At 50.1% G+C, this 23727-nt stretch overlaps 1 protein-coding gene across 4 annotated transcripts in view; it reads right to left on the bottom strand.

The window, feature by feature from the left end:
* The window catches only part of LOC140403193 (proto-oncogene vav-like), a 115043-nt gene that overhangs the window by 75953 nt on the left and 15363 nt on the right, over window positions 1-23727 (bottom strand). For all 4 annotated transcript variants that reach the window (XM_072490938.1, XM_072490940.1, XM_072490942.1 and 1 more), the window contains exon 2: window positions 9892-10008. In XM_072490938.1, coding sequence (XP_072347039.1) covers window positions 9892-10008 — 117 coding nt within the window. The remainder of the gene's footprint in view (window positions 1-9891; window positions 10009-23727) is intronic.

The raw sequence follows: 23727 nt of genomic DNA, 5'->3' as shown, positions 1-23727 counted from the left end.
CTGTGGTTGAAGGTATCTGACCAAGACATCGCAATCGTGAGCTAATGCAACAAGTGCTGAGGATCCACTGTTGAGATGTTGTGGCCAGTATCTGAATGCATGATTCACTCCAGTTGAAGATACTGTCAAACATGATCATCATCATAGCATTTACAGTGCAGAAGGAGGACATTCGGCCCATTGAGTCTTCACCAGCCCCCCCCCCCCCCGAAAGAGCACCCTACCTAAGCCCACACCTCCACCCTATCCCAGTAACCCGGCAACCCCACCTAACGTTTGGACACTAAAGGGTAATTTTGCGTTGCCAATCCACCTAACGTGCATAATCTTTGAACTGTGGGAGGAAACCGGAGCACCCGGAGGAAACCCACGCGGACACGGGGAGAATGTGCAGACTCCGCACAGTCAGTGACCCAGCGGGGAATCAAACCCAGGTCCCTGGCTCTGTGAATCATAGAATTTACAGTGCAGAAGGAGGCCATTCGGCCCATCGAGTCTGCACCGGCTCTTGGAAAGAGCACTCTACCCACGCCCACCCCCACCCTATCCCCATAACCCAGTAACCCCACCCAACACTAAAGGCAATTTTGGACTAAGGGCAATTTATCATGGCCAATCCACCCAACCTGCACATCTTTGGACTGTGAGAGGAAACCGGAGCACCCGGAGGAAACCCACGCACACACGGGGAGAACTAGGGTGGCACAGTGGCACAGTGATTAACACTGCCACCTGAAGGAGCGGCACGGTGGTGCGGTGGTTAATTTAGAGCACCCAATTCTTTTGTTTTTTCCAATTGAGGGACAATTTAGCGCGGCCAATCAACCTACCCTGCACATCTTTGGGTTGTGGAGGCACTACTGCCTCAAGGCGCCGAGTGATTTGTTATGTTGTAGGTGTAACATAAGCGGCTTCCTTGTGATGCACTTGACAAAGGAAGGTTCCGACGTGGAGATAACTTCAACACATTTATTAAACTATTTACACTTCTATTACTCGGGTTCGACACTACTGCTAATCCTACTATAGCTACCCAGACTGACTAACCAGTTGCTGCAATCCATGTGGTGGGTGTAATATTGAATCAACCCTGTGTCTCTACTCACTGACTGTCTCCACTGGAAAGAGGCAGATCATGTGTATGATGTCCTTTATATATGGGTTAGTGTAACGCCCCCCTGTGGTCGTGTCACCTCCTTGTGTATCGTGAATGTCCATTGGTCGCGTCCTATGTAACTTATCTATTGGTTGAGTGTGTGTGATGTTTCTAGTGCTCCCTCTAGCTAGCCTACATGCATTTACATTGATGAACATCACCACACCGAGGACCTGGATTCAATCCCGGCCCCGGGTCACTGTCCGTGTGGAGTTTGCACATTCTCCCCGTGTCTGTGTGGGTCTCACCTCCACAACCCAAAGATGTGCAGGGTAGGTTGATTGGCCGCGCTAAATTGTCCCTCAATTGGAAAAAACAAAAGAATTGGGTGCTCTAAATTAAAAGAAAAACAACAAAAAAACCTTGCTGCCTGACAGCACAAGCGACCTGGGTTCAAATCCAACCTGGGGTGACTGTCTGTGTGGAGTTAGTGCGATCCTGGAGCCGCAGACTCTGCCACAGGTTGGGCAGGGGGTGTTTGATGGGGTGAGTGGGACGCTCTGGATTCTGCGCTCCCCCTCCGCTGCTTGGCCCCCGTGTGCTCCGCCCTGCGACGCTCGAGGTGATTGACGCCTTTGCGGATGCTTCTTCTCCAGTTTGTGCGTTCTGAGGCAAGCGACTGCCACCTGTCGGTGGGGGTATTGCATTTATTGAGGGAGGTTTTCAGAGTATCCTTGTGGTGTTTCCTCTGCCCTCCTAGTGATCGCTTGCCATTGCGGAGCTCGGAGTAGAGCACTTGTTTCGGGAGTCTGGTGTCGGGCATGCGGGCAATGTGGCCCGGCCCATCGCAGCTGGTCAAGCGTGACCTGTGCCTCGATACTGGGGATACCGGCCTGGGAGAGGACCCTCACGTTGGTACGGCTATTCTGCCAGTGGATTTGCAGGATTTTGCGGAGGCAACGTTGGTGATATCTCAACAGGGAGTTGAGGTGCCTGCTGTACATTGTCCATGTTTCTGATGCACACAGGAGGGCAGAGACCAGGACTGCTCTGTACACCATGAGCTTGGTGCTGGGTGTGAGGTCTCGGTGTTCGAACACTCTGTTCCTCAGGCGCCTGAAGACTGCACTGATGCATTGGAGTCGATGCTGGAGTTCGTCGTCAGTATCTGCTCGCACCAAGAGGAGGATCCCGCGGTCTGGGAAATGATCCACGTTGTTCAGGGACTCACCGTGGATTTTGACGGGTTGAGGGGCGGTTGTGCGTGCCAGGAGCGGGCTGGTAGAGGGCCTTTGTTTTCCGGATGTTTAGCCTGAGGCCCATTCTCTCACTTGCCTGGGTGAATGTGTCGACGATGGTTTGTAGCTTGGCCTGTGAGTGTGAGCACACACTGGCGTCGCCTGCGTACTGCAGCTCGATCAGAGGTCGGGGTGAGCTTGGTTCTGGCCTGGAGGAGTCGGAGGTTGAACAGCTTCCTGCCTGTCCAGTCGGTTCCCTCCACTCCAGCGGGGAGCTTCAGGGTTGGAGTGTTGCTGCGAGGGAGACGGAGAAGAGGGTTGGTGCGATGACGCAGCCCTGAGTGACCCCAGTTTGCACACGTATTGGATCTGTGGTGGTTCTATTGGGTGGGGATCACGGCTTGCATGTCCCATGGAGGCGGAGAACGACGAATTTCTGCGGGCAGCCGAATTTGAGGAGGATGTTCCACAGGCCCGCACGGTTGACAGAGTCGAAGGCCTTTGTGTGATCGAAGAAGGCCGTGTACAGAGGTTGATGCTGCTCCCGGCACCTTTCCTGGATTTGTCGCGCGCTGAAGATCATGTCCATGGAGCGTCTTGATGCGCGGAAGCCGCACTGAGACCCAGGGTGGAGCTCTTCAGGCACAGGGAGGAGGTGGTTGAGGGGGATTCTCACGATGATATAACGGTAATTTCCGTTATACAGATACATGAGCCAGCGCTGTGACAGAAGCTACTCTATGTTGAATTTGTTGTTTCCCAGCTCAATTGTAAATCCCAATTCCCATCCAGGCATAAATTAACTAACCCCACGCAGGCTCTGGGAGTTGGTCTGTATGGACTGAGGAATGCATCAGTTCCTCAAGCTCTTATGACCGAGGCTTCATATCTGAAACCGAGTCTTGAATGCTTCAGTGAAGAAAGCGGGACAGATCCCGTGGCTAACAGGGGATGGATTGTATGGAAGAAACATTCAGCCCCTGTCAAATACTCACAGGGGTTTGATAAGCAGCTCCAATCTCGAAGCATTTTGTTTGTGTGTGTATCAATCAACCTGCGAGGAAGTTATGAGGCCTGTTGTGCAGAGGCAGGCGATGCAAGACCAGGACAGCTGTCGATGAAAAGACCTGTCATCGTTTTTGTGCGTAAATAAACCAGCTCAGACTGGTACACTCTGTATCCCCCAGAGGGTCTGGACTGGTAAAAGCGATCATTCAGAAGGGGTCAGCTGAAATATTGTGTGAGATCGGACATTTATTTAGCATCTCTTGTTCCAACACATCCAAAATTAAATAATCAGGAATTATTCTAACATATTTCTACAGGGGTCAATAAACCATTTCCTAACACAAAAGTGTTTGTGTGTGGGTGTGTGTGTATGTGTATGTGTGTGAGTGTGTGTTTGAGAGATTGCGTGTGAGTGTGTGTGTGCGTGCCTGAGTGTGAGTGTGTGTGAGTATTTGAGCGTGTCTATGTGTGTGAGCTTGTGTATCTGTGTGACTGTGTATGTGACTGTGAGTGTGAGAATGTGTGACTGTGAGTGTGTATGTGTGTGTGAGTGAATGTGTGAGTGCGAGTATTTGCGTAAGTGTGTGTGTATATCAGTGTGTGGGAGTGTGTATATTTGTATCAGTGTGTGTCAGTGGGTGAGCGTGTGAGTGAATGTGTGGCTTTGTGTGAGAGTGTGCGTGTGAGTGTGCATGTGTGTACCAGTGTGTGTCAGTGTGTATCGGTGTGTATCAGTGTGTGTCAGTGTGTGATTGTATGTGCATGTGAGTGTGCGTGTGTGTATCAGTGTGTGGGAGTGTGTGAATGTATGTGCATGAGTGTGCGTGTGTGTATCAGTGTGTGGGAGTGTGATTGTATGTGCATGTGCGTGTGTGTATCAGTGTGTGGGAGTGTGTGAATGTATGTGCATGTGAGTGTGCGTGTGTGTATCAGTGTGTGGGAGTGAGTGTGAGTGAGTGTGACTGCATGTGTCTGCGAGTGTGTGTGTGTCAGTGTGTATGTGAGTGTGTATCTGTGTGTGTGAGTCAGTGTGTGTGCACGAGTGTGTTAGCATGTGTGAGTGTGTGTGGCTATGTGTGTGTATACATGAATTTGTGCGTATGCATTTGTGTGTGTGCCAGTGTGTGTAAGTGTGAGTTTGAGTGAGTGTGTGTGTGAGTAGGTGTGTGTGAGTGTGTATGAGTGTAAATGTGTGTGACTATGGGTGTGAGTGTGCACGCTAGCTCAAAAAATGGTGCTGTGACAACAGGGCCTTGACTAACACCTTTCAAAAGGGAAGGACCATATTAGGCATGAAGTGAAATTTCTCAACCTGCACCTTGTGCTGTTGCAATTGTCTATCAGCGGTTCAAAGGCGCACAGGATTACCACAGCAAAGCAACTGTGTGCACCCTCCAATCCGTTTCCCATCACAAACCACCAGCAGCAGTAAAAGTTACACACTTTACAAAGCACCCCAGCTACATCCTGACAGAGTTATCAACCAATAAAAAAACACTTGTTAGGCTCGCCAAAGAGCAACATAGTTTAGAGCTGGCGGTTAAAAAAAAACGGCTTCCATAACATCCGTATCAGCTCGAAGGAAGGGGCTTTACTGTAAACCCACTCGATTTGGGTAAAATGGACTGCTGCTTGATTCAAACACCCTTCAGTCATTGCAAACTCAACACTGAAAAATACTGTAACATTCCTCCCAGATTGCACATTGCTGATTTGCGCAGAGAATGGGGGGGGGTGGGGGGGTGGGGGGGGCAATGGTGTGACAATGCCACACACTGCAGATGCTCAAACCCTCAACGTCGAACGGAAAAACGCAGCAAATGGCATAGACCTCGGAGGGACTGGAAGATCGCACCGCCAGGCAGCGAGCACGGGGAGGTGCGGGGCACTCGAGTAATCCCGCCCAGAGTTAATGTTTCAGACCCAGTGATTCGGTTTCCCAACGTATGCCAGCTTTGCTTCCCCTGCCACGGTCGCTGCCAAACCAGTTGAGGGTTTGCAGCGTTTTCCGGTTTGAAGCCTGTGGAACATTCCGGGCATGTTCCCAGTTCGGGGTACGGAGCACAGGCTCGGCCTCTACAGAGGCAAAGGCTCCAGAGAAATGTCGCCACGTTACGGTCACCCCTGTCGACGTTTTGTCGAATTATCTTGTTGGGATTTGTCCGCTATATTGTAAACGTTCAGAGGGACGGGTGGGGTGGGGACGGGAGGACCCCCTCGGAGGCCTGCTCCGCCAAGGTGGCCATTAACAGGTCCCGGTAGTGGCGGCGGGGGGGGGGGGGGGGGGGGCGGTGTTCGAGGGGGTCGTCTGACTCCACTGTCTGCCTCTCTACCGCGGCCACGCTCGCAGGCGGGTAGCCTTGGAGATGGAGGACACGGTGTCCACTGGCACACTTCCGACCTTCCGCAACCAATGGCCGGTGTCTGTACCCTACAGCCTCTGAAGCAGACATCACGCAGGGCACTTTCATTTTGAGCTTTTACGAGATAATCAAAGAGGTCATCGAAAGAAACACAGAACTAACTTTTGATACACCGAGGGAGCAGCGTATCAGATAACATTTGTAGAGAGGGACTACAGGAGAGTTTTGAACTCATTCTCAGGATAGGACATGGTAGGCCAGCATTTGTTGCCCATGCCTAGTTGGCACTGGGAAAGCTGGTGGTCAGCTGCCATCTTCAGCCTCTGAGTGAATGTACCTCCCACCGTCCGGTTCGGTAGGAGGTTTCCGACAGGGGAGGGTGGTGCGCGGAAGGGGCGGTGTTGTATCTGTCCTTGGCATCTGAGCGAGGCTAGAATTGCCCATCCCTAATTGCCCTTGAGCGGAGCGACGCGCGTGGCCATTTTCGAGGGGCAGTTAAGAGGGCAACCTCATTGCTGTGGGTCTGGAGTCACGTGGAGGCCCAATTAATTTTTTCCAATGAAGGGGCAATTTAGCGCGGCCAATCCACCTACCCTGCACATCTTTGGGTTGTGGGGGTGAAACCCACGCAGACACGGGAAGAACGTGCAAACTCCACACGGACAGTGACCCGGGGCCGGGATTCGAACCCGGGTCCTCAGCGCCGCAGTCCCAGTGCTAACCACTGCGCCATATGCCGCCCCCAGATTTACTAATTCATTGAATGTAGCTGTCGGCTGTGGGATTTGAACTCTGGTTGCTGGAGAATTATGTCTAGACCGGAGGAAGGAAAGGTCGATATTTGCTCACTGAGGCGCGACCTCAAAGGGAACGCAGAGGCCCCGCTGGCCTCCTCCTGCCTGGTTGGAGGTCGGGAGTTACCAGGGAGCAGTTTAATGGCGGATATCTGGTTTAGCTTGCAAGCAAAGATGGGAGAGGCCGGGGTGCAGAGGACCCACAGAACAAAGCAGCTCGATGGCGAGAAGGGAAGATGAAAGGATCGGTGTCCTGGAAGAGATTAAAGAGTCTCCGAGCCAGCCTTGTAATGAGGTAAGATTAGAGAGACTGCTGAAAGCTCAGGGATATTAAATGGTGTACGATCTGACAAAGCCACATTATTGCAGTTATTATATAATTTGGAAGATGGCAAATTACTGGGAGGATGTCATAATTTATGGTGGACTGTGGAAGGGCATTAAAGACACAAAGCTCGAGCTAAGTTCAGCCCTGAGTCCTCGCCCACTTACATTGAGCCTGTTCATTAAGGTGAAATGTGAGACAGTCTCATTACATCTCAGCTGGTTAATTTAGCTCTGTTTACCCAGCCATAACATCAGTAGCTTTCCGCATTCTAGAAGCTTTTATTGAGTCTCCTCAATTCCTCTCAGGGGGCTTTTTTTCAATTCATTTATGGGAGGTGGGGTTAGGTCAACATTTATTGCCCATCCCTAACTGCCCTTCAGAAGATGGTAGTGAGCCGCCTTCTTGAACTGCTGCAGTCATTGAGGTGTAGGTACACCCTCTGTGCTGTTAGGGAGAGTTCCAGGATTTTGCCCCAGCGACAGCGAAGGAACGGCCAATATATTTCCAAGTCAGGGTGGTGAGTGACTTGAAGGGGAGCCTTCAGGTGGTGGGGTTCCCAGGTCCTGTCCTTCTAGATGGTAGTGGTCGTGGGTTTGGAAGGTGCTGCCTAAGGAACCTTGGTGAGTTCCTGCAGTGCATCTTGTAGATGGTGCACACGGCTGCCACTGTGCGTCGGAGTGAATGTTTGCGGAAGGAGGAGCAATCAAGCGGGGCTGCTTTGTCCTGGATGGTGTCGAGCTCCATGTGTGTTGTTGGAGCTGCGCTCATCCAGGTCAGTGGAGAGTATTCCATCACACTCCTGACTGGTGCCTTGTAGATGGTGGACAGGCTTTGGGGGTTCAGGAGGTGAGTCACTCGACGTAGGATTCCTAGCCTTTGACCTGCCCTGGTAGCCGCAGTATTGACTTTGCTGTGCTAAAGTTTCTACCTATCGGACCCCACCCAAGAGCCATTGGCCGCTGGCAGGGCCGTCCAGTCCCACCAAAGGCTTTTGCGTGGCTCGCCCGCCATAGGGGTGACTTCAGCTGAACCGGAAGATCCCATTCGCGGGAAGGCCGGAAAATCCCGCCCGATGTGTTCTGGCGGGCATATTTGATGGACCGAGATATCGCGGGTACATGCGGCCCTCTCCTCCGCACTAGTCCGAACCTGAGGGGGAGAGGCATTGCTGGGCTGTGGAAGCTGGCTGATTCCTCCCAGGTGCAACATTCGATTGTTTCGCGTTTGATTGCGTGAGTCTGATTGCTATTGGTGTTCTCTGGGCCAGATTGGTTCAGCCTGGGCGTGGACTCGGAGCAAAGAGAACAGACTGTAAAGGAAGCTGGGAGCATGGAGCAGACATTTCAAAACACTGTGAATATAACCTGTTACACACTGGGGAGGGGTGTAATCTCTTTCTACCTCCCTGGACCATGGACACTGAGGCTAGTTGGGGCAAGCAGCTTTAAAATATTGCCCAATGGAGGCGAGTAAATTGTACATCAACAGTTGCCAAGGCACCCTGAAACCGTGTTGTTGGTGGCTGTGTGATATCACTATGACTGCACAGTTCTCGAGAGAACCCACAAAGGGTGAAAAATACCCAAGTATGATTCACTTCTGTTCGACAATAAAGGATTGTGAAAAAATACACAAAGTTAAAGCAATGGAAGGAAAATCTTCCATTTTTCAGTTTCCAATTCGATCTCAATCTCCTGCATCCCACCCTGCTTTGTGTCACCTCCATTATCTCAATAATTACCCAGATATAAATCCTATGAGTTGTGTACTCACTCTGGTTTGCTGCTGACTGGAGTGACTTCCCCTCACTCTTGTGGCTTTGGTCACAGCCCAGAATGTGATAATATGATCACATTTGGTTTCAGAGTTGTGAAAGTTGAGTCTGATGTGTCCCGGCCCGTTCTACAACTGGGCTCCGCGGAGCCAGCGCGGTTTGGATCAGACAGTGACCCCAGCACCCGCCTGCCCTGGGAGGTTCCATGGCCAGGGTTTGGCTCCTCCTGGCAGCCTGCCCGATATTCCTCTCCCAGCGAACGTGGCCAAAGCAGACCACCTGGACTTGGCCGCACTGCGACCTGTGGGAACGTGCCAACCGCAACCCGTCCTCTGGGCTAGGATGTGCAGGGTAGTTTCCCTTCCCGCCATGCAAGGAGTCGGTGCAGAACGCGTAGCTACCGATTCTGCCTGCCCCTCAGCCATTCAACACTCCAACATGCATTCATTGGCTGGTAATTATCCCTTCTTCATTGGCCAATCAGATTTCTCTCTAGCCCCTGCAGCGCCACAATCTGCAATGGACAGGACTGAGCCTCACTCGAATTGTAGAATCCCTACAGTGCAGAAGGAGGCCATTCGGCCCATCGAGTCTACACCAACCCTCTGAAAGAGCACCCTACCTAGACCCACACCTCTACCTAACCTTTTTGGACACTAAGGGGCAATTTAGCATGGCCAATCCACCCAACCTGCACATCTTTGGACTGTGGGAGGAAACCGGAGCCCCCGGAGGAAACCCACGTGCACACGGGGAGAACGTGCAGACTCCACAAAGACACCCAAGGCTAGAATCGAACCCGGGTCCCTGGCCCCAAGGGAGAAGGACTGGACAGAGGAGGGAGGGAGGGGGGGTTGTTGACAGAGATGTCAGGAGGGTAGGGAGGACATACAGTGGCCCCTCCACTTTGCCAAGCGATGGGATGCTGCGCTACCATTTACCCGCCGCAGCCAATTAAGTGGCTGTCGCTTTGGCCGCTGTCCTGTGGCTTCCCTCCCGCCAAGGGCTGCTCGCCCAATCAGCAGTGGCCGCTACTGAGGTTGAAACTCCGCATAGACAGTCACCCCAGGCCAGAATTGAACCCGGGTCCCTAGCGCCGTGACGCAGCGGTGCTAACCACTGTGTCAGGTAACCAAGCGGGATCCTCCAATATCTCCATTCACAAAGGAAAATTACAAAGTGCTAATCACAACTCGATAAAATATGAATCCAACATCCTTGCAGGTTTCAATTTCCCATAGGACCCAGACACTGGGAGTGAGATCTGAGTTTGTACGATAGATGCAGTACCTTGGCGAAATCTCGCACGTCAAATAGATCGAAGGCTTCGAACAGTTCACTCTTTTTCATGTTGAACTTCTCACAGCACGCATTTAAAAAGGTCCGGATGTTCTTGAGGCAGAGAAACTGTAAAGCAAGAGGAACAGGGAGTCAATTAATGTAGGGAGTCAATTAATAGAGGGAATCAATTAATAGAGGGAGTAAATTAAGCGGAAATCCACCATAATATCGAAACCCCTGCGCTGTACGTGCAAATCCTGATTCCATTCCTTCTAGTCTCTCTTCGCAATTTTTGGCCGCCCCTTTTTGAGTTGGTTGATTGACAAGGCAGAGACGGGCAGGGAGAGGACAGCAAAACATTTTACATTCATATAGCGCCTTTCGCGGCTCGTGATTTTCCCAACACCCTTTACAAGACAGCCTCAAGTAGCAATGAACTGGCGGGATCATCTGTTGGTTGATAACACTCCTGCAAAAGTACCGAACACTTTTCTCCGGTTAGAGGCTGCTACGCAAATGCAAGGGGCTTTTGCCGTTGCATCACCACACTGGCAGAGGGGTATTGTTCCTTTTTGGATTTGGATTGGTTTATTGTCGCGTGTACCGAGGTACAGTGAAAAGTATTTTTCTGCAGCACGGTAGCACAAGTGGCTAGCACTGTGGCTTCACAGCTCCAGGGACCCAGGTTCGATTCCCGACTTGGGTCACTGTCTGTGCGGAGTCTGCACATCCTCCCCGTGTCTACATGGGTTTCCTCCGGGTGCTCCGGTTTCCTCCCACAGTTTCCTCCTACATGAATTGGATGGGAATAGCGGGATACAGACCCCAGAAGTGTAGAAGATTTTAGTTTAGACGGGCAGCATGGTCGGCACAGGCTTGGAGGGCCGAAGGGCCTGTTCCTATGCTGTACTTTTCTTTGTTCTTTGTTCTAGCCCAAAGATGTGTAGGTTAGGTGGATTGGCCATGCTAAATGAAATATGAAAAAATGAAGATCGCTTATTGTCACAAGTAGGCTTTAATGAAGTTACTGTGAAAAGCCCCTAGTCGCCACATTCCAGCGCCTGTTCAGGGAGGCTGGTACGGGAATCGAACCGTGCTGCTGGCCTGCCTTGGTCTGCTTTAAAAGCCAGCGATTTAGCCCTGTGTGCTAACCAGCCCCTAATGCCCTTAGTGTCTAAAAAGGATGGGAGGGATTATTGGGTTACGGGAAGTAAGGATTTAAGTGGGTCAGTGCAGACTCGATGGGCCAAATGGCCTCCTTCTGCACTGTATGTTCAATGTTCTATGTTCTGCGAACAGTTGGCGCCGGGATCTGCAGCTGGAGCAGCGCGAACCGCTCCAGCGCCATGCTGGCCCCCTGTAGGGGCCAGAATTAGACGTGGGAGCGGCCCGTTCACGCGACGGCGTTTACGACGGATTGGAGATTCCCGCCCGAGAACTTCCAGGCTGACCTTTCCGCATGGCCATCGAGGCTGGGTAGGGGCTGGGAGCGCACACCCGTTGCTAGGAATGCCGGATTTTCTTACCATTGGAACGGAAGGGCAGGAATATTGCAGAGGTGCTGTTGCTTTGGGAGCAATCCCCCGGTACCGGATTTACCTCGTCACGCTCCACCGGAACGTGATAAAGCAAAAGAGTCACGCCAAGATCTAATTGAATGGGGAAGCAGGCTCGAGGGGCCAAATGGCCCTCTTTACCCCATGTGTTTGCGTGAATTTGGCTGTTCAACCCAGCGGATATATTTTAACCTGACTGCCCAGCGAGTTTTAGGAGAATCTGTGGACGGGGCAATAATACTGGTTTAACATGCTGCCTGATTTTACTCAACATTGAAGCCAATACAGAGGCATATTGGGCAAAGAGTTAATTGACATTCCACCCAACCTAATGGTATTTCCCCTCCTGCAGCAAGTTAGGATAGCGTCGTCCACATGGATTTTCCCAGGATGTTTCGCTGAGTGTAACTAACCCCACGCTCCGACTCACTCCCAATTATGTCCCAGACTTGTCCATCAAAGTTACTGTCTAATTTCATTTTGAAAGTATTTCTGGATTCTTAATGGGTTGATGTCCCGTCCTTTCCTCACTAATGCAGGGAATTCCAAAGCTATATGGAAGTGGGAACTCCGGCTTGTTCAGTGAACACATTTGCCTTAATTGTTTTATTGTGGCAACTGTGTCCAGACACAAAAATAACCAGGAAGTGCTGATCTAATTCACCAATGCAGCAAGTTTACAATAAATAACCAGCATTAACAGCAAAATCACAGGCTCGTCGCAACTCGCCTCGACTGTTTACTTCTGTTGACTTCAATGGTGCAAAGTGAGGGAGGGAGAAAGAGCATGAGGGGGGTGAGAGAAGGGAGAGCAGAGTGAGAGAGGGGGCAAGTGAAACGAGAGGGAGAGAGAAAACTAGAGAGAGGGGGCAGACCGAGAGGGGGAAACGGTGCAGGGAAGGGGGGAAATTAAAGAGAGAGCAGATAACAGAGAGGGGGACAGAGCGAGAGGGGGAAATGGAGCAGGGAAGGGGAAAATTGAGGGAGAGAGAGAGAGAAAAAGAGAGGGGGACAGAGTGAGAGAGAGAGATGGAGCAAGAGAGGCAAAATGGAGCGAGAGAGCTGACAGAGCGAGGGAAGAAGGGATAAAGGAGGGGAGGGAGATACAGAGATTAATTTGAGTGAATTTCAGGCGGAAACACAACTTGGAGGATATGAGGCGGTGGCCATCATTGAAACATGGCTGCAAACCAGCCAGAACTTTGAACTAAATATACCCGGGTTAGAAGATCGACAGGAAAGATAAAGAGGAAACTGTAACCAAAGCGATTCAGAATGGAATCACTTCAATAATGAGCGAGGATAATAATGAGAGATAGGCAGTGGAGGGTTTATAGGTGGAATTGAGAATCAGAGTCACAGAAGGAGGCCATTCGGCCCATTGTGTGTGCACCAACTCTCCAAATGTGGCAGCTGTGAGGCTTTATCTTGTGTAAGTGTAGAGATCAGACCAGCAGGAAGCAAAGGCCGAGTGAGGTTTGAACGTTCATACAGGTAGGGACAAGCATGTGTCAGAGAGGTAGCAACTTTCTTTGACTGCGTCCCGGACATCTTTGCGGAACAACATGTCCTGGAACCAACAAGGGGGCCTGCCATATCAATCTCAGTAACGAACAACAAGCCTGATTTACATGAGCCTAACGGTCCATGGATATTTATCGAATAGCGATCATTCTACGATTGAACACCATAAAGTGTTTGAAAGGGGAAAATACAAAACAGCAACGCAGACTCTTGACTGAGGAAGGGTAAACATCGAGGCAATGAGAGAGACTGTCCACATTAAACAAGACAGGTCTGATCATAGAAATTACAGTGTAGAAGGAGGCAATTCGGCCCATCGAGTCTGCACCGGCTCTTGGAAAGAGCACCCTACCCAATGTCAACACCTCCACCCTATCCCCATAACCCAGTAACCCCACCCAACACTAAGGGCAATTTTGGACACTAATGACAATTTATCATGGCCAATCCACCTAACCTGCACATCTTTGGACTGTGGGAGGAAACCGGAGCACCCGGAGGAAACCCACGCAGACACGGGGAGGATGTGCAGACTCCGCACAGACAGTGACCCAAGCTGGGAATCGAACCTGGGACCATGGAGCGGTGAAGAAATTGTGCTAACCACTATGCTACCGTGCTGCCTCTAGTACAATGCAAGAAAATCAGTGAGAGGCGTTCATTGTGACACAGAATCAGTTTATAGACAATTTAAAACTAAAAGAAAAACTTAGAAAAATGCAAAAGAAATAGCACAGACACTGGCGACTGGGGGAGGCTGATAACTGGGATGATAGGGTTGTCTTGAGGAAAGATTGGACAGTTTGGGCCTGTATCTATTTGAGCTTAGAAGAACGAGAGATGATCTTATTGAAACAAATGAGGTTCTGAAGGGTGTTGACAGGGTGGCTATTGAAAGAACTGACTCCCCCAGCCAGGGCGATAGCAAAGACAGAGACATCAAAACTCGTTATACCTGAAGAAGCGTTAACAGCAACCATTTTGCTCCTGAGGAAAACAATGGTTTTCAGCCAGGAGGACAGAAACTACTTTTGAGGCGGCAATTAACTAACCAATGAGACATTTCACATGGCCTATTGGCCGCAGGGTCATTTGTCTCATCCCCAATAAGGAACTCACCTGGACTAACTCCACCACGAAGGAAACACCCGCTGGACTTTAACTTCCTGGATTCTGGAAATCACGTGAATTAATATTCATTTCTGTGGTTCTTTTACGGGTATTGTCCACAGTTGTAAATCTTCCTCTTTTTTATTCCGCCTTACTGTCTATATATTTGTTTGTGTGTGTGTTTGTGTGCGTATGTCCATGTGTGAATGTGTGTGCTTGTGTGTGTGTGTGTGTGCATGTTTGTGTGTGTGTGTGTATGCGCTTGCATCAGTGTCTGTGTGTGCATGCATGTATCTGTGTGTGTGTCTGTGCATATTTGTGTGTGTGTGTGTGTCTGTGAGTATCTGTGTGTGTGTGAGTATCTGTGTGTGTGTCCATGAGTATCTGTGTGTGTTTCTGTGTGTGTGTGTCTGTGAGTATCTATGTGTGTGTGTCTGTGTGTATCTGTATGTGTGTGTTTCCTGTGTGTGTGTCTGTGTGTGAGCGTGTGTGTGTATGTGTCTGTTGTTTGTGAGTGTGTGTGTGTGTAGTGTGTGTGCGGGTATGTGTGTGTGTGTTGTGTGTGCATCTGCGAACACTCCCACCATATCCCCCCACCCACCCCCGGGGTTTGAACCAGATTTAAACTAACCTTCTGAGTTAACCATAAAGTGAGTTTGCTGCGAGTTATTGATCAAATGGATCGCACAAACTGAGGGCTTGGGAAATAAACACACCACGGCCTATTTTAAAAGTAATTCAAAAACGTCCCTGCTTCGGGGCAGACGGGAGAGGATAAAGAAGTTCAGTTTCTCTCTCTCCCGTCCGTGACACTTTGGAACTGTCTTCCCCAGAAGCAGGCTCATTGAATATTGTTAAAGCAGGGGTAGATAGATTCTCGACTGATGTGGAAGTCAAAGAGGAGGCGGAATGTGGAGTTGAGGCCACAATTAGCCGTGACCATATTGAAATGACGGAGCAGGCTCGAGGGGCTGAATGGCCTACTCCTGCTCCTAATTGGTGCGTTTGCAAGTTGATCCAAAGGAACAGATAGAAAGATTTCTAAACAGGAAGAAGAAAAGCAACTTGGAAGAAGTACCAAAGCTAACACAAAGGTTTTTTTATGATTATATGGCGAAAGAGGAAGGCAAGGAGTAATGAGGGGCCTTTGCAAACAGATGGCGGTAACACTGTCAATAAAATTAAGGAAGTGGCAGAGAGCTTATCGAGTTAAAGTTGATATTTACAGAAAAGGAAGAAGTCAGCACGCTGGAAACCCCAGGAAAACTAATATTGAATCAGGCCAAGGATCTCAACACAATTAATACAAGCAATGAATACGCACCAAAGATGGCAGTTTAGGTGGACTGGCCATGCTAAGTTGCCCCTAAGTGTCCAAAAGGTCAGTTGGGGTTACAGGGATAGGGCAGGGATTGGGTCAGCACAGGATGGTCCTTCGAATGGTCTTTCCCATTCGACGAATTGAATTCAATGAAGCAAATTAAAGCAGGGACAAAGTGACAAACCCCCAGGGGCAGATGGCTTCCAGCCCAGGATTTAAAAGGACGGCTGTGAGAAGGTTGCCATTCAGCCTCTCGAACCCGCTCCGCCAGTCAGTAAGATCGTGGCTCACCTAATTGTCTTTCCAGCTCCGAATTTCCATCTGCCCACCGATAACCTTTGATCCCCTTCGCCCAACAAGACTCTGTCTGCCTCCGCCTTAAAAATATTCAACGGCCCCGCCCTCCATCGCCTCCTGAGGCAGAGACTTGCCCTCTGAGAGAAAGAATTTCCAACCTGATCGACGTGACTGAGTATTGTGAAGAGGTTGTTGGCGTTGTGTTAACTGTATTCTTAAAGTTAATGATAAGCAGGGGGAAGGTATTGATTGGTTAAGCCGCCATGAGCACATATTAAAAACGCTTCCGCGCCCTGTGGGCAGGGCGGGGGCTGGGCTCCTCCGTCACCCCCAGGATTGACTTTTTATTTTGATTTTGTAAGTTTCCTCTGACGTTTTGATTTTTTGTGGCAGTGCCCCATTGGGGGCGGTCACCCCACCTCCCCTCTCATCTTAGATCTTCTGTTTTAATTTATTGAACTTTGTTTCATCAGAAGGGTACAAAAAGGGGGACTGCTGGGGCACTAGACTGTTGGCAAGACAATGGGTAAGAGATAAGTAATACAGCCTTTTCTAGCAGTATGTGAATCGACATACTATCAAGTAAATGATCTGTGTCTAGATTTATACTGCACCACCTAACTTCAGGGTCCCAGGTTCGATTCCCGGCTTGGGTCACTGTCTGTGCGGAGTCTGCACATCCTCCCCGTGTGTGCGTGGGTTTCCTCCGGGTGCTCCGGTTTCCTCCCACAGTCCAAAGATGTGCGCGTTAGGTGGATTGGCCATGGTAAATTGCCCTTTGTGTCCAAAATTGCCTTTAGTGTTGGGTGGGGTTACTATGTTATGGGGATAGGGTGGAGGTGTTGACCTTGGGTAGGATGCTCTTTCCAAGAGCCGGTGCAGACTCGATGGGCCGAATGGCCTCCTCCTGCACTGTAAGTTCTGTGAAAACCTGGATCCATTTAGCAGTGGTAACTAAAGTAGTGAACAAGGAAATGCCTATGGATCTCGGCCAGAATTCCCTGGTCTTGGGATTCTATTTTCCTGCCAGCATCGTGCCCCCCCCCCCACCCCCTGCCACGGGTTTCCCAGCGGTGTGGGGTGGCTTCAATGGGAAATCCCATTGATAAGCGGCAGGAAGATAGAATCCCGCGCGATGCCGAGAAGCACGCGGATGGGGGATCGGAGAATCAGCATTCCAATTGGCAGGATGGTGTTCCACAGGGAACTGTGTTGGATCCGCAACTATTGGCTGTATTTATTAATGACGATGACACAAGGATAGGTGGCAATGCATTGTGTAGATGACGATGTAAAATATTCAGAGATTAAGGAAATGGGCCAAACTGTGGCAAATGAATTTTGATGCAGGCAAACGTCAGGCCACCCATTTTGGACCTGACATGGATCGAACACAGTACGTCCTAAATGGTGAAAAATTCGCAATGGTAGAGGTTCGATTAAACTCGGGATGCTGGTACAGAGATCATTAAAATGTCATGAAGACAGGCCTCACGCCTCCCAGCGCCAGGGACCCGGGTTCGATTCCAGCCTTGGGTGACTGTCTGTGTGGAATCTGCACGTCCTCCCCATGTCTGCGTGGGTTTCCTCCGGGTGCTCCGGTTTCCTCCCACAGTCCAAAGATGTGCGGGTGAGGTGAGTTGGCCACGCTAAATTGTTCCTTAGCGTCCAACGTTGTGCAGGTTAGGTGGGGTTCCGGGGATAGGGCGGGGGAGTGGGCATATGTCGGGTGCTCTTTCGGAGGGTCAGTGCAGACTCGATGGGCCGAATGGCCTTCTTCTGCACAGGTAGGCATTCTATGATCCTATGTTTCAGGTACACAAAGACCACATCCAGAGTCACTGTGAGCAGTTCCTGCTCCACCCTGCGAGAAAGATATATTAGCCTTGGAGGGAACGCACGATCAGCTTGACAGAACGGCACCTGAACTCCGAGGGTTAAATTACAAGAGGTTACTCGCGAAGGTGAGATGAATGGTGATTTGATTGAGGATTGAAGATATTGAGGGGAACGGGTCGGGTAGATTGGGAACTCTCTGCTGATGAGGGAGTCCAGGATGAGGGGCAAAATCTCAAAATTAGCGACAGACACTTGGGATGGAATTTGAAAACACTTTACCTGATAGAGGTCTACAAGATTATGAGGGGCATAGGGGCATGGGGCCTGAGGGGCATGGATAGAGTAGAGCACTCTTTCACAGTGTGGAAGGGTCAGTCACTAGGGGGCATAGGCTAAAGGTCCGTGGGGCAAAGTTTAGAGGAGATGTGCGAGGCAGTTTTTTACGCAGAGGATGGGGAGTGCCTAGAACGCGTTGCCAGGGGAGGTTGTGGAAGCTGATATGTTAACGGCTTTCAACAGGCATCTCCGCAAATACGTGGATAGGACGAGTATAGAGGGATACGGCACAAGGAAGTGCTGAGGGTTTTGGCCAAGGGTGGTATGACCGGTACAGGCTTGGAGGGTCAAATTGTTCTTTGTTCTTTTTGTTATGGGTCAGGGTTTAGAGAACCCCAAAGTGTATCATGGAGTTCACCTGACCCACAACTTTTACTAGATTGTGGTATGGGGAGCACACGGCCCACTCTACAGGTGTGGGACAGCAGAAATGGAAAAGTATTTTTTAAAGCAAAACAATGTTTATTCTATGAACTCAAGATAACCTTTTTAAAACATACAGGGAACATCTTAGCAACCATCAATTCAAATACAACCCCCAAAGACTACAAGACTAAGTAATCCTTTAAGCTTTCCTTTTTAACATCCATATGACTTAAAACCAAAACCTTTATCAGAAGCACATCAGGTTAAAGTCACTACTGAAAACATTTATAATTCTGAATTCACCAAATGATCAAGAGATAGTCTTTTGATGGCAGAGAGATCAGCAGGGCACCTGCTCTGTCTGGCTTCAGCTCCAACACTGAAAACGAAACTAAAACACACCCTGCAGCCTGCTCACAAATGAAAGTAAAAAGCTGACAGACAGCCCAGCTCCACCCACTCTCTGACATCACTGCAGTAGTAAACACCCATTTCTTAAAGGTACTCTCACATGACATTTTGCATGCGGAAGGATGATAGGAGCTCGGAACTCTCCTCAGAAAATGGCAGATGACCCTTTGATCCACTTGTTCATTTTAAACCTGAGATTGATAAGATTTGAAAGGTATGGAGCAAAGGTGGCTGTACAGAGTTAGGTCACAGATCTTCCTCAACCTCATTGGGTGATAGCAGAGGCTGAGAGGGCTGAACAGCCTCCCCCTGTTCCTGGGGCGAGAAAGAGCAGCAGAGTGCAGGGTCCCGGGCACTGAGGCAACACGATCGAATGAAGCAGGGACGGGGAAACGTTCGAAACGTTACCATCCAAAAGCGAAAGCAGGCAACCCGGGTGGACTGCGGGAGAATCACGAGCAACGGCAAAGGCCCAACTAGCTTCCAGCATCGAGCCGAGTGGAAAATGAAACAAATCGCCCTCTCTACTGTAAACCCAACTCAGCCAGCTGTGCCAGTGACTGGGCTGCACTCAGAGCTTAGCCTGAGTGGGCGGCTTCCGGTCTCTGTACGATGGGAGTGCCCAGCGGTTTATCCCGGGGTTCCTGGTCTCTCAGTCGGAGGATCAGACACCCCTTACTTGTAGAATGTGCGCCGTCAATGTGTCAGCTGCTGTTTCCGACATTGCAAAATGCACCATTAATGAGGGGGAAACCCCATCCAGGGCATTGCTGTTAATCAGTTCCTTACATATATGCAAATCCCAGGTATGGAAATGTTTGATAGCGGCGTCATTGACTGTACCGACTTGTGAATTGACTGTAGTATGACTGTTCACTGTACGTATCACAAATCATTACCACTTTATTTTGGCTGTGGTTGATGGGTTAATGTTGACCAGGACACTGGTTGGCTTTTAACCCATAGAACATAGAACATTACAGCGCAGTACAGGCCCTTCGGCCCTCGATGTTGCGCCGGCCTGTGAAACCACTCTAAAGCCCATCTACACTATTCCCTTATCGTCCATATGTCTATCCAATGACCATTTGAATACCCTTAGTGTTGGCCAGTCCACTACTGTTGCAGGCAGGGCATTCCACGCCCTTACTACTCTCTGAGTAAAGAACCTACCTCTGACATCTGTCTTATATCTATCTCCCCTCAATTTAAAGCTATGTCCCCTCGTGCTAGACATCACCATCATTGTCGTGGGATCTTCACCATCCACCTGGAAGGGAGGACTGTGCCTTTAAAGCCTCTTGTCAGAGGATGCTCTGGCAATGTAGCACCTCCCGCAGTACCGCAAACCGAGTGTCGACTTGTGTTCAAGTTTCCAGAATGGGACATGACTCCAGGGTCTTTAGAACCAGAGGCCGAGAGAGCACCCACTCAGACTCGACAGTGAATACACTGCCAAAGTGCTTCATTGTCCGTAGATCATCCTGAGGTTGTGAAAGGCGCTATATTAATGCAAGCCTCCTTTTCTTTCTTTCTCTGTGAGCTGTAAAGTGCCCATGGCTGTCTGACAGGTGTGTTATCAAGTGAGGGTCGACAGTGAACTCAGCGAGTGGATATCGAGGCAGGTTAGCGGAAACTTGGCAAAAGAGGTGGACTTCAAAAAGCATCTGGAAAGGAGAAGAGGGAGGCGGAGAGGGAGAAGCGGGGAGGGAGACGGAGAGAGGGAGAGAGAGGGAGGTGGAGGGGGAGGCGGAGAGAGAGAGAGAGGCGGAGAGAGAGAGAGGCGGAGAGGGAGGCGGAGAGGGAGGTGGAGTGGGAGGTGGAGAAAAAGGCAGAGAGAGAGAGAGGCGGGGGGGAGGTGGAGGGGGAGGTGGAGAGGGAGGCGGAGAGAGAGGTAGCGAGGGAAGTGGAGAGGGAGGTGGAGAGGGAGGTGTAGAGGAAGATGGGGAGGGCGCTGGAGAGCTTTAAGGAACGTGTTTACGAATTCAGGGGCCACCCAGCTGGCAATCGGCCAGAAATGGAGGGATGCAGAGAGGATTATAGAGTTTCAACACGAGTGAAGACTGAAACCTGATGGGCACAATCCCTTTGTGCCAGTCTTAGTCAGATTCCTGACAGAAACACCTCGTCATAATCCAAACCTAAACGGGATTAAACATGTGCACAGATCCTGAGCCTGTGGTGGAGGGACAGAAAGTGAAGTGGGCATCATTTAAAACAAGCAAGAGAGCTGGCGAAGGACACACTGCAAGAAGACTGGGGAATTGACTTCAAAAAGGCCAACAGGGAGGATCACGGGTTTAAGGTTTGGGGCAATGGGAGGAAGCCGCGACTGTTGATTCAAACTAGCAGCAGTACAATCATTTGTGACATTCTGCTCAGGAAACTAATGCATCGCCTCAGCCAAAGGTTGTTGTGGTTTTGAGTGAGGAGCCGCTGCTCAGTTCTGATGGATGGAGGCTCGTTCACCCCAATTCCTTCTGCGCTGCAATAGGAGGACCCAAGCTCTCCAAGTCCCGGAGGATGGGATATGATTCTTCCTGATGCTTTACGAGTAAAGCATTTTCTTTGCAACAACAAAAAAAAAAGTGTATTTGATATGAGTGAGCTGGTCTCACTACCCGGTTCATATCTGTGCCAAACCACTCGACACTCATGCAGTTCCCCTCAGGCGCACTGCCCTCCATTTTTCTGGAGCAGAGTCTAGAAGTTGAGGCCACATTCTTACTCTACCTTTGGGTGAGGTTGTAAAATGACCGATAGAAATAACACCTCTCGATTTCCTTACTTTAAACTGAATAAACAAACTCAAGGAGCGCAGTCGAATTGTTTCTGGCTTTATTCTCTCACGGGGTCTCGCTGGCTGGGCCCAATGTTTGTTCCCCTCCCTAATTGCCCCTGGAACCCGAGTGTCTCGCTCGGACATTTCAGATGGGGCAGTTAAGAGTCAACCACATTGCTGTGGGTCTGGAGTCACGTGTCGGCCAGACAGGGTAAGCACAGCAGATTTCCTTCCCTTACAACAATCGATGATTGTTTTGTGGTCACTATTAGTTGATGGACTAGGTTTGTATTCCAGATTTATTAATTGAATCTAAACTCCACCCCTGGAGGGGTTTGAGTCAATGCATTGACCTGGGCCCCTGGATTACTGGCCTCGTCACATTTTCACTCTTATCCGGGGCCAATGCAGTATCACTTATCCTACACCAAGTTAGAATTATTTCTCCATTTATTTTCATATTTTTCACGGGATGTGGGCTAGGCCCAGGATTTATTGCCCACCTCTAATTGCCCCTTGAGAAGGTGGCGGTGAGCCGCCTTCTTGAACCCGCTGCAGTCGCCGCAGTGTAGGTGCACCCACAGTGCTGTTAGGGAGGGAGCTCCAGGATTTTGACCCAGCGACAGTGAAGGAACGGCCGATATATTTCCAAGTCAGGGTGGCGAGTGAGTTGGAGGGGAACCTCCAACTGGTGGGGTTCCCAGGTATCTGCTGCTCTTGTCCTTCTCGATGGGAGAGGTTGAGATACAGCCACAACCTCAATCGTTCCCGTGGGTGCCCCATGTCACTATTAGAACCCCATGGGTTCTAATTCTACACTCTTTTATTAGGCCAGCTGTAGTCAGTAAAGATTTGCACTTACATAGCGCCTTTCACATCCTCAAGATGTCCCAAAGTATTTTACAGCCAATTACATACTTTCAAAGTTTAGCTTCTGTTATATTGTAGAAATGCAACAACCAATTGTTGAAACCAAGCTCCCACCAACAGCAGGTAATGTCCAAGTAATTGGTTTTACTGACATGGGAAGATAGTCATAATATAGAATCATAGAATCATGGAATTTACAGTGCAGAAGGAGGCCATTCGGCCCATCGAGTCTGCACCGGCCTTTGGAAAGAGCACCCTACCCAAGCCCACACCTCCACCCCATTCCCATAACCCAGTAACCCCACCCAACCTTTTTTGGACACTAAGGGACAATTTAGCATAGCCAATCCGCCTAACCTGCACACCTTTGGACTGGGGGAGGAAACTGGAGCACCCGGAGGAAACCCACGCACACACGGGGAGAACGTGCAGACTTCACACAGACAGTAATCCAAGGCCAAAATCGAACCCAGGACCCCGGAGCTGTGAAACAACAGTGCTAACCACTGTGCTACCATGCCGCCCATAATTTACCCTGGACACCAGGAAGTCTTCTCCTCTTCAGAATACTGCTGTGGGATCTTTTATTTCCACCCAAGAGGCCAAACTGTTGCAGCAGAGAAGGCCATTCTGCCCATCACGTCTATCCCAGCCTCGGGGGGGGGGGGGGGTACTGCCGGTGTGGGGTTTGCACGTTCGCCCCGTGTCTGCGTGGGTTTCCTCCCACATTCCAAAGATGTGCAGGTTAGGTGGGGTTACAAGGATAGGGCGGGGGTTTGGGCCTGGGTGGGGTGTTCTTTCGGAGGGTGGGCCCAGACCCGATGGGCCAAATTGCCTCCTTCTGCACTGTAGGGATTCCACGCGATCTATGATTAATGAAAAGTAAATCAAGCTAACTATCACGGACGGGGTTTTAAAAAAAAAAGAATGTTTCTCCCAGGAACTGAAGTTATCTATAAATTCCTGAACACAATGACTCTTTATCATTAAATACACAGCTAATTGAAATGCTGATGGGTGTGTACAGCCCTTTCAGTCCATGTGTGCAGTGGAGATTAATGACAGTCTCCTTTGTCTCGAATCAAAATCCGTGTAGGAAATGAATAGGCCACTTGTCAGCCTATCAAATCTTAATCTGTTAATTGGTTATGCACGCAGCTGGTTTCATTATTAACCATCTCCCAGCAGACTTGTCCTTCAACCTGCCGCATGTTTTTGCTCAGGGTGGGTGGGGGAGCGGGGGGGTGGATGTGGCGGCAACGTCTGATCTGGCACGAGGTGAAATTGGCCACACTTGTGGCGCAGAGCGGGTTAGGCAGCACCAGGGAGGGGGGAACTGAGTCGATGGCTGCTCTCCACCCGCTCCAACAACAATCTGCATCCGCATAGCCCCTTTAACGTAGTGAAGCGTCCCAAGGTGCCTGGTGGGGAGT

Source organism: Scyliorhinus torazame, chromosome 27, assembly GCF_047496885.1.
Source record: "Scyliorhinus torazame isolate Kashiwa2021f chromosome 27, sScyTor2.1, whole genome shotgun sequence".
Taxonomy (NCBI): Eukaryota; Metazoa; Chordata; class Chondrichthyes; order Carcharhiniformes; family Scyliorhinidae; genus Scyliorhinus; species Scyliorhinus torazame.
This window is presented reverse-complemented; position numbering and strand designations above follow the sequence as displayed.